The following is a 12,042-nucleotide window of genomic DNA, read 5'->3' on the forward strand; positions in this document are numbered from 1 at the left end:
GCGGGCACAGCTCCATTCCCCATAGTGGGCACAGGTCCATTCCCCATAGTGGGCACAGCTCCATTCCCCATAGTGGGCACAGCTCCATTCCCCATAGTGGGCACAGATCCATTCCCCATAGTGTGCACAGCTCCATTCCCCATAGTGGGCAGAGCTCCATTGCCCATAGTGGGCACAGCTCCATTCCCCATAGTGGGCACATCTCCATAGTGGGCACAACTCTGTTACTCATAGTGGGCACTGCTCCATTCCCCATAATGGGCACAGCTCAATTCCCTATATTGGGTACAGCTCCATTCTCCATAGTGGGCACAGCTCCATTCTCCATAGTGGGCACAGCTCCATTCTCCATAGTGGGCACAGCTCCATTCTCCATATTCTAACTGTCCCTACAATGATAGTCTTCATATATAAATAGGGATGCCCATCCTTACCTATAGTTGTCATCACAAAGGGGTGGAGATAGCAGTGACATCATTGACTAAATATTATCACTCGCCCTATTTGGTCAATGATGTCATGACCATCTTTGCCCCTACCCTTATATAGCTGAGGGCACAGCTCTGTTCTCCATGGTGGGCAGAGTTCCATTCCCCATTGTGGGCACAGGTCCATTCTCCATAGTGGGTGCAATTACACTCCCCATAGTGGGCACAATTCCATTCCCCATAGTGGGCACAGCTCCATTGCCCATAGTGTGCAAAGCTCCATTGCCCATAGTGGGCACAGCTCCATTGCCATAGTGGGCACAGCTCTATTCCCAATATTGGGTACAGCTCTATTTGCCATAGTGGGTACAGCTCCATAGTCCATAGTGTACACAGCTCCATTCCCCATAGTGGGGACAGCTCAATTTCCCATATTATGTTCAGCTTCATTCCCCTTAGTGTACACAGCTCCATTCTCCATAATAGGTACAGCTCCATTCCCCATAGTGTACATAGTTCCATTCCCCATAGTGTACATAGTTCCATTCCCCATAGTGTACATAGTTCCATTCCCCATAGTGTGCAAAGCTCCGTTGCCCATAGAATACAGAGCTCCATTGCTCATAGTGGGCACAGCTTTATTGAAACAAAGGAGTGGAAGGTGTGTGATCCAACGCTTGAAACAAGACAATACAATTTATTCTTAGCCCTTGTACACTACACACGGTCGGAGATTCCGACAACCAAATTAGTCGGATTTTGTCCGACGGATTTTGTCCAAAACTGTTGTATACACACGGTCGGACAAAGTTGTTGGAAAATCCGACGTGATGACGTTATTTCGTTACGACGGGACTACGTTCACGCTAGTAGCCAATAGCTTTGGTGTAGGAATTTGATCTGAGCATGCGTGGCACTTTGTCCGATCGGAATTCTCTACACATGATCGGAGTATGTCCGATCGGAGCATTTTGTCGGAAAATTTTACGGACAAGTTGGAAAACTTGGTCCGACGGAAACAGTCCGATGGAGACCACACACAGCCGGAATATCCGACAAAACGGTCCTATCGGACACATTCCGTTGGAATCTCCGACCGTGTGTACAAGGGCTAATACAAAGTGGATAAATACAAAAAGTTACTACTTATTCATAAAAACTAGGTTACAAAGTATACATTAAAAGTTAGACATGCCCATGCAAGGGCAAATGCTCAAAGGAATGCAGAAGTGTTGGAAAACAAAAGAAAGTCTGTACAATGTGGTAGACCAACATACAGAGGAGTGGCTGATTTGGAGGTGTATCACCTGGTGAGTGATGGATTCTCCTTTACTCTGGAACTGTCTACATCACAACACTCTACATAACGTACCTTTCACTCGGCCTTCTTTGGACCAGCCCTGATCAGTTTAGGCAGCGGGACACGCATGATCATCCTCTGCTTTCCACCATTTGAAAGTACTACCATTCCATACTAATACCGCCTTCACGAGCGCAGGAAAAATACTTTCTCTGTTTATATCTGGCACAGCTCCATTGCCCATAGTATACACAGCTTCATTCCCCATAGTGGGCACATCTCCACTCTCCAGAGTGTGCAAAGATACATTCTTCTCCAGATACTTGGTTTGTAGGGATCTCATTATATGGATCTGTGAACATAAAATTGATTAACAGGTTTTATAGCAGTGATACTCTGTCCATTCACTGACTGTCCACGGTCAATGTGACTACCGGGGTGTTTATTGCATAAGAAGCCAGTTGGTGGCACCCAAGACGTTCTGGAGGCCCTCACCATCCCTGACCACCTCCATACACTCCATTGTGTGACTTCACTTTCTACACAGTATTCGGTCTTTAGTCATACACTAACTGCCCCAACAAGAATATTCATCATTTATAATTGGAGATGTTTTCCTGACCCCATATACAGAGAGTGTAAGGATACTGAGAGATCACAGAAAACCATAGGGCACCAATGTACGGAGAAATATTGGGCAAGAATTTTCTTTATGAAATGCTCCTAAATTTAAAAAGAATTTTATTTTTTTATACTTACCTGCTCTGTGCCGTTCTTTTGCACAGAGCAGCCCCCATGTACAGATTCTGGATTGACAGACTGACTACCCTTGTACAGATTTTGGCTTTTTTTTTCACCGTCTGTGGTTGTTTGTTGCCCGTCCTGACCTCAGCTTGTCGCCTGGATTTCCTGTTGTATCTTGCTGTTGTATTCTGAACATGCAAGTGGTCTCCACATCCTTAGCTGGGTATACCTGGGGGCCGGGCCGGATTAAGAGCATCGTGTGTTTGGTGCTGAGGATTTTGGTGGGCCTTTTAGGGGGCACCCTTCTGTGTTTCTAAGAGCCTGTGTTGGCATGAGCCCAAACTCTAAAGGGCACATGGAAACAAGGGAAGCCTGGCATTTCATTTGCCAGGTTGCCGTAAGGGCCGTGCATTGGCGTGCACTCTGAGCTGAAAGAGTGCAGCTGAGCAGGTCTAAGACTATGGAAGCCCCAGATTTCTGCAAGAGCCCTGCTTTGGCGTGCACCAGGCTTCCGTTAGGACTGCTCATGGGGTGCCCATTATCAATCTCACCCCCCTGCCCAGGCGGTGCATGCATAATGCAGGGCCCATCAGGGGTGAAACTCTGGTGGCCCATTGCTTTTCATGAGCAGTATGTTCTTTTTGGGTGGCTGGGCCTATATTAAGGTAGGGTCCTGGAGCTGCAGCTCCAATAGCCCCTACGTTAATCCAGCCCTGCCTGGGGGGTGCAACCTGGTTCCAGCTTGTGGCAAGTCCATCTCCACCATCAGAGGCCCTGGTGAAGACGCAGGCTGGGGCTTAGAGTCCACTTCCTGGGGAACTCCCCAAATGTTGATTCACAAGGGCTCACTACCACAGATGCTAGACAGTTTTTTTAAAATAAATATAAAAACAACAAAAGCAAAAAAAAATGCCATGATAGAAGAAGTATGTAAAGCTCTGGAGTAAACAAAAAATTGAAGAGGATAACTAGAGCCAGCAAATCTAATGCATGGGTTTGATTGGCCTTACTGTATAAACCATGATCACACAGCTTTGGCTATCTCAGTTCTGTGTTTTAAAAAAAAAAAATATTCTGTTGAAGTGGAAATGTCCTGATTAATGGAGACTTCAGTCATTATCAGAAGAGATGTTTCATTTCATAATACTGGTATATATAATTTTTATTCTTCCATACGGCCGCAGGCACAAATGTCACAAATGCATGAAATTCAGCACTATTGTTCTTCTCTCTAGAGGTGGGCATCCTCCAGAGCCCTGGGGTACAGAGATATGTAGGCATTATATTTAATAGATACATGTACCCAGCATTTTGTTTAAAGAAAATAAGTATTGAAATTCCTCCCAACTGTGAAGCTCGGTGGAGTATGTAAGCCCTATTCACACTTTAGTGTTTTTCAGCTAATTTCCCTATCCCGGACTATGCTCAATATGTGGAATTTCATTATGTATAGTTGTCCCTGGTCACACTTGTACACTCAGTGGCCATGCGTTCTACACTTTTTTTGTGTATTCAGCCACTTTTTGCCTCCATAGACTTCAATGTGTGCACATGTAAACGAGCGAATTGTGTGTTTAAATCTTTGCATCCAAAAAATGAGTCTCTGCCTCTATAACTGCTCTCCACCCCTTAGCCAACCCCTTAGGAAACAAACGCCTAAAGCTTGATACGTGTGCAAAGCTTGTAAATGTCACCCCCAAAAACAACTTATAAATCACTAGGAATACTGTTTAGGTGTGACCCACTTAGTTAACTCAGATCTCAGGCCTTATAATCATTGAGAGTTCAGTAGAATTGTGCCAGGATCAGGGTGGATAAAAATTGATGATTTAAAAAAATAAAAAAATAAAAAAATATATATTTTTTTCATTGAAATCAATTTCTTTTAATTTAAAATAAGATTTTCTTTTGATTTTTAGGGGGCATGATTTAAAGTTTGGCTCCCCCAGCAGAATTCCTCTCCCCTCCCAAAGCACCCCCCACAAATCAAAGATCCCATCCTGGCTCCATCCCCCCAATCCCATCCCGGCTCCATCCATTCCCCAAATCCCACCCCAGCTCCATCCTTTCCCCGATCCCACCCCAGCTCCATCCATCCCCCGATCCCATCCCAGCTCTATCCTTCCCCCAATCCCATCCTGTGTTCATCCTTCCCCTGATCCCATTCTGGCTCCATCCTTCCCCCCGATCTTATCCTGGCTCAATCCATTCCCCAATCTCATCCCGCTCCATCCTTCCCCGATCTTATCCTGGCTCCATCCATTCCCTCGATCCCATCCTGGCTCCATCCTTCCTCCAATCCCATCCCAACTCCATCCATCACTCCGATCCCATCCCAGTTCCATCCACTAACCTGATCCTATCCCGGCTCCATCTTTCCCTGATCTTATCCTGGCTCCAGCCATTCCCCCAATCCTATCCTGGCCCCATCCTTTCCCCAATCCTATCCCGGCTCTATCCTTCCCTCCCAATCTTATCCTGGCTCCATCCATTCCCCTGATCCCATCCCGGCTTCATCCTTCCCCCAATCTTATACTGACTCCATCCCTCCCCCAATCCCATCCCGGCTCCATCCTTCCCCCCAATCCTATCCTGGCTCCATCCTTTCCCCCCAATCCCATCCCGGCTCCATCATTCCCCCCAATCTTATCCTGGCTCCATCCCTCCCCCCAATCCCATCCCTGCTCCATCCATCACCCGAATTCCATCCCAGCTCTATCTTTCCCCCCAATTTTATCCTGGCTCCATCCATTCCCCCGATCCCATCCAGGCTCCATCCTTCCCCCAATCCCATCCCAACTCCATCCATCACTCCGATCCCATCCCAGTTCCATCCACTACCCTGATCCTATCCCGGCTCCATCTTTCCCTGATCTTATCCTGGCTCCATCCATTCCCCCAATCCTATCCTGGCCCCATCCTTTCCCCAATCCTATCCCGGCTCTATCCTTCCCTCCCAATCTTATGCTGGCTCAATCCATTCCCCTGATCCCATCCCGGCTTCATCCTTACCTCCAATCTTATACTGGCTCCATCCCTCCCCCCAATCCCATCCCGGCTCCATCCTTCCCCCCAATCCTATCCTGGCTCCATCCTTTCCCCCAATCCCATCCCGGCTCCATTATTCCCCCCAATCTTATCCTGGCTCCACCCCTCCCCCCAATCCAATCCCTGCTCCATCCATCACCCTGATTCCATCCCAGCTCTATCTTTCCCCCCAATTTTATCCTGGCTCCAGCATTCCCTGATCCTATCCTGGCACCATCCTTCGCCTCAATCTTATCCTGGCTCCATCCATTCCACAGATCCCATCCCGGCTTCATGCAGTGCCCAAGGGGGTCGGGGGTTGGTGACACCATGTTTTACAGCACCAGGTGACACCAAGCCTAGTGACGCCATTGTTCAAGAGAGTCAATATATAATATAGTATTTATAAAATAGAGAAGGTTGTATTCACCACTAATTGGTTGTCTCTCTGGACTGGCAAATCAAATGATTTTATTTGGAGACTGTGCTGCCTCTCTGCTGGAGTCCTGCCACATATTCACCCATAGACCCTGTGCAGGGGTTGTGCCAGGTGTGCCTGGGAACACTCTAATCACTATGTGAAGTGGTTATTCCCCTACTGTCTGGGCTTCCCCCAGTGTTACGTCCTCCACTGCAGCACTGCTGGTTTCCCTCTTCTCCTCTCCTCCTGGCTGCTGCAGGGGATGTTTCAGAATGGAGAGTGGGGGAAGGTGCTAATCAATATGTCATGTACTAGCCCCTTCCTTTTCTAAATGAACACACTCACTGTGTTCAATCATATCTGAAGCATAGGAAACAGTGTTTCCAATGCTTCAGTTTGTAAATGAATATGAAGCTGCTCAGCACAGAACACTTCCCATTCATTCCCTGTCCAGTACAGCTGAGGCTGCAAAGAATCTATACACTGGGGGGAGAACCTCTGGGGGAATCTAGGATGGAAAAGGACCTGGGGGTTCTAGTAGATGATAGGCTCAGCAAAGGCATGCAATGCCAAACTGCTGCTTACAAAGCAAACAGAATATTGGCATGCATTAAAAAGGGTGTTAAGTTCAGAGATAAAACAATAATTCTCCCGCTCTACAAGACTCTGGTCCGGCGCACCTGGAGTATGCTGTCCAGTTCTGGGCACCAGTCCTCAGGAAGGATGTACTGGAAATGGAGCGAGTACAAAGAAGGGCAACAAGGCTAATAAAGGGTCTGGAGGATATTAGTTATGAGGAAAGGTTGGGAGCACTGAACTTATTCTCTCTGGAGAAGAGACGCTTGAGAGGGGATCTGATTTCAATATAAAAATACCGTACTGGTGACCCCACAATAGGGAGAAAACTTTTTTGTGGAAGGGAGTTTAACAAGACTCGTGGCCACTTATTAAAATTAGAAGAAAAGAGGTTTAATCTTAACCATTTGCCGCCCGCCATATAGCAAAATGAAGTCGGCAAAGTGGTTGTGTTATCCTGACTGGACGTCATATGACATCGCTCTGACACACCGCAACTCCGATCTAGGTAAAGAGTCTCTGGCGGAGACTCTTTATCATGTGATCAGCCGTGTCCAATCATGGCTGATCACGATGTAAACAGGAAGAGCTGGTAATCGGCTTTTCCTCACTCATGTCTGATAGATGCAAGTAGAGGAGAGCCAATCGGCTGCTGCTCTGACAGGGGGGTCTGTGCTGATTGATGCCCACCCAGGACCACCAGGGATGGCACCACTGATGACCACCAGGAATGGCATCCCTGGTGGCCATGGGTGGCAATGCAATGTGTGCCCACACATGATGGCAGTGCCCACCAGCAATACCTGCCAGTGCCTCCTAATCAGTGATGTCCATCAGTGCCTCCTAATCAGTGATGTCCATCAGTGCCATCTATCAGTGTCAATCAGTGCAACTCATCAGTGTCCACCAGTGCCACCTATCAGTGCCCATCCATGCCATCAGTGCCCATCAGTGCCACCCATAAGTACCCATCAGTGCTGCATATCAGTGCCCATCAGTGCTGCCTATCAGTGCCACCTCATTGGTGCTACCTCATCTGTGCTCATCAGTGCCACCTTATCAGTGCCCATCAGTTCAGCCTCATCAGTGCCCATCAGTGAAGGAGAAAACGTACTTATTTCCAAAATTTTATAACAGAAACAAAGAAAAACTTTTTTTTTTTCAAAATTTTTGGTATTGTTTTATTTGTTAAGCAAAAAATGAAAACAGCAGAGGTGATCAAATACAACCAAAAGAAAGCTCAATTTGTGGGAACAAATTGATGAAATATTTGTTTGGGTACAGTGTAGCATGACCACACAATTGTGATTTAAACAGCGTCAGCCTGAGCAGGAAGGAGGAAAGTGCCTGGTATTGAAGTGGTTAAACTACGTAGAGGGTTCTTTACTGTAAGAGCGGCAAGGATGTGGAATTCCCTTCCACAGGCAGGGGGCATTGATAGTTTCAAGAAACTATTATATAAGCACCTGAAAGACCGAAACATACAGGGATATACAATGTAATACTGACATATAATCACACACATAGGTTGGACTTGATGGACTTGTGTCTTTTTTCAACCTCACCTACTATGGTAAGCATATAATTAGGCCCTTTTCACACTGGGGTGCTTTGCAGGCGCCAGTAGCTAACCCGGATATCTCCTAAACCTGCACAGTTTAGAAGATATCCCCTGTATAAGCATGTGCTGATGTCATCGGCATATGCGCACTGAAGCATCAGCTCGTTCGTGCCATTACTGGCGGCTCCCGCGTGCATGCTCCGGCCAATCACAGTGCTGGAGCCCACGATACCCGGAAATAACTCCGGAAGCGATGTCGCCGGCCGGAGCTGTGTGCAGGGACTGCAGCAGGGGGCTTCATTCTAAGTAAGGATGAGCCGAACACCCCCTGGGTTCGGTTCGCACCAGAACCTGCGAACAGACCTAAACTTCGTGTGAACTTTAGAACCATATTAAAGTCTATGGAACTCAAACGTTCAAAACCTAAAGTGCTCATTTTAAAGGCTAATATGCAAGTTACTGTCCTAAAAAGTGTTTGGGGACCCGGGTCCTGCCCCAGGGAACATGGATCAATGCAAAAAAAAAGTTTTAAAAATGGCAATTTTCTCGGGAGCAGTGATTTTAATAATGATTAAAGTGAAACAATAAAAGTATAATATTCCTTTAAATTTCGTACCTGGGGGGTGTCTATAGTATGCCTGTGAAGGGGCGTATGTTTCCCGTGCTTAGAACTGTCACTGCACAAAGTGTCATTTCTGCAGAAAAAAAAATTCATTTAAAATCACTTGCGGCTATAATGAATTGTCAGCTCCCGTAATACAGAGAACACTCAATGAGTGTTCTCTGTATTACGGGAGCCGACAATTCATTCATTGATAAAAAAATAAAAAGCGTGGGGTTCCCCCAAATTCAATTACCAGGCCCTTCAGGTCTGGTATGGATATTAAGGGGAACCCCGCATCAAATAAAAAAAAAAATTGACATGGGGTTCCCCCTAAATATCCATACCAGACCCTTTATCCAAGCACACAACCTGGCAGGCCGCAGGAAAAGAGGGGGGACAAGAGAGCGGCCCCCCTCCTGAACCATACCAGGCCACATGCCCTCAACATTGGGAGGATGCTTTGGGGGTCTGTGACCCCTCAAAGCACCATGTCCCCATGTTGATGGGGACAAGGGCCTCATCCCCACAATCCTGGCCAGTGGTTGTGGGGGTCTGCGGGCGGGTGGCTTATCAGAATCTGGAAGCCCCCTTTAACAAGGGGACCCCCAGATCCCGGCCCCCCCTGTTTGAAATGGTAAGGGGGTACAAAAGTACCCCTACCATTTCACAGAAAGTGTAAAAAATAGTTAAATAAGACAAACACACTTTTGAAAAATTCCTTTATTAAAAATAAAAAAAATGATTCCAGTGGTGGTAATCCACTCTTGCTATCCAGTGACGGATGATCATCTCTCCGGGGTCCAGCGATGGCTGGTCTTATCCAGCGCAGCGAATCCATCCATCTTCTGTCTCCACGGAGGAGACACTGTGGGGATCCCGGCGGCCTGTTTGTTATATGCGGAGGGCGGGGCCACCCGTCACCTGACCCCGCCCCCCTCTGACACTAGTGAGGAAAGCCGGGCTTTCCCAATGACGTATGGGTGACCCCGCCCCCTCTGATGTAACGGAAACCTGCGTTACATCAGAGGGGAGCGGGGTCACCCATACATCATTGGGGAAGCCCAGTTTCCCCCACTAGTGTCAGAGGGGGCGGGGTCAGGTGATGGGTGGCCCCTTCCTCCTAATATAAGAAACGTCAGGCGCCGGCATCCCGCAGTGTCTCCGACAGTGGAGACAGAGGATGCATGGATGGACTGCGCTGGACTGAGAAATCACCCGTCGCTGGATCAGATCAGCCATCGATGGACCCCAGAGAGATGTTTTTTTTATTTTTAATAAAGGAATTTTTCAAAAGTGTGTTTGTCTTATTTAACTATTTTTTACACTTTCTTTGTGAAATGGTAGGGGTACTTTTGTACCCCCTTACCATTTCAAACAGAGGGGGTCGGGATCTGGGGGTCCCCTTGTTAAAGGGGGCTTCCAGATTCTGATAAGCCCCCCGCCCGCAGACACCCACAACCACCAGCCAGGGTTGTGGGGATGAGGCCATTGTCCCCATCAACATGGGGACATGGTGCTTTGAGGGGTCACAGACCCCCAAAGCATCCTCCCAATGTTGAGGGCATGTGGCCTGGTACAGTTCAGAAGGAGGGCGCTCCCTCATCCCCCCCTCTTTTCCTGCGGCCTGCCAGGTTGCGTGCTCGGATAAAGGGCCTGGTATGGATTTTTTGGGGGACCCCCATGTCAATTTTGTTTTCTAAATTTGACGCAGGGCTCCCCTTAATATCCATACCAGACTTGAAGGGCCTGGTAATTGAATTTGGGGGAACCCCATGCTTTTTTTTTTTATCAATGAATGAATTGTCGGCTCCCGTAATACAGAGAACACTCATTGAGTGTTCTCTGTATTACGGGAGCCGACAATTCATTGTAGCCACGAGTGATTTTAAAAGACTTTTTTTCCTGCAGAAATGACACTTTGTGCAGGGACAGTTCTAAGCACGGGAAACATACGCTCCTTCACAGGCATACTATAGACACCCCCCAGGTACGAAATTTAAAGGAATATTACACTTTTATTGTTTCACTTTAATCATTATTAAAATCACTGCTCCCGAAAAAACTGCAGTTTTTAAAACTTTTATGCATTAATACATGTCCCCTGGGGCAGGACCCAGGTCTCCATACACTTTTTAGGACAGTAACTTGCATATTAGCCTTTAAAATTAGCACTTTAGATTTCTCCCATAGACTGGTACACGGTGTTCCGGCTTTTTGCCGCGAACAGCCCAAATTGTTCACTGTTCGCTGAACAGGCGAACAGACAATGTTCGAGTCGAACATGAGTTCGACTCGAACTCGAAGCTCATCCCTAGTTCTAATGTGAGTATTTCATTATGAGTGTTGTGCACCTTCTTATGTGAACCTGTACCTTGGGGGGGTCTGTTTTCAAAGGAGGAACATGCAGATATTTTTTCATTTGTGCTTCGGTGGTTCCGCTACATAGATGACATTTTGTTACTGTGGGCGGGACCACCAAAAGCATTGGATGAGTTTATGGCCATGCTAAGTCGTAATGACTATAACTTGAAATTTACTATGCAATCTAGCCAAACCACCATTGCATATCTCATCATCACTATTAACATTGCTGCTGATGGTGTGATTACTACATCACTATATAGTAAACCCACAGCGGTAATACAATCTTACGCGCATCAAGTGCACATCCCCAGTCTTTGATCCAAAGCATTCCTTTTGGTCAATATTTGCATCTGAAATGCAATTTTTCGAGTGAGGCCAATTTCAAACAAGAAGCAGATTGCTTATACGAACGATTCTTGGCTAGATAGTATAGTAACACCAGCCTCAAAAAAGCTTTTAAAAAAGCTGCAGCCAGACCCAGGAATACGATTCTTTTTTCAGGGCCTAAGAAAGCAGATTCCAATGCTGTGAGGTTCATAACCACCTACTCTGACCAACATCAGAAAATACGATCAATAATTAAAAAACATTAGCCCATTTTACTAGCAGACCTGGTAGTGAATAAATATATAGGATCTAAACCCGAGATTACTTTTTGGTGCTCAGGATCTGTGAGATCGGTTAGTACGGAGTCATTATTGTAAAACCGAAGATAGATCTCAAGACCAATTGGGTCTGTTTTGGTACATGCAATTTCTGTGATTTACTTTTGGTAGGATCCTCCTTTCCTCTTCCAAATGGCCAGATCCATTTCCTACGACATCATATCACTTGCCAAACCAGGGGAGTAATATATGTTATTCTCTACCAATGTGGAGCCTTTTATGTGGGCAAGACGATCAGGCCATTTTGGAAGAGAAAAGACCATGTATACTATGCTACCAGTGGTCTCTTGAACACCACCATGGGCCATCACTATGACCCACAGGTATTCAAATTTGCTGCCCTCGACTGTAT

At 46.7% G+C, this 12,042-nt stretch overlaps 1 protein-coding gene across 1 annotated transcript in view; it reads right to left on the minus strand.

Annotated features, from left to right (window-relative positions):
• Positions 1 to 207: 207 nt before the first annotated feature.
• The window catches only part of LOC143981641 (uncharacterized), a 44,726-nt gene continuing 32,891 nt past the window's right edge, over positions 208 to 12,042 (minus strand). Inside the window, exon 5 of the mRNA XM_077479632.1 lies at positions 208 to 2,080. Coding sequence (XP_077335758.1) covers positions 1,838 to 2,080 — 243 coding nt within the window. The 3' untranslated portion in view covers positions 208 to 1,837. The remainder of the gene's footprint in view (positions 2,081 to 12,042) is intronic.

Source organism: Lithobates pipiens, unplaced genomic scaffold (genome assembly GCF_037356315.1).
Source record: "Lithobates pipiens isolate NorthernLeopardFrog02 unplaced genomic scaffold, aLitPip1_a1.2 Scaffold_16, whole genome shotgun sequence".
Lineage (NCBI taxonomy): Eukaryota > Metazoa > Chordata > Amphibia > Anura > Ranidae > Lithobates > Lithobates pipiens.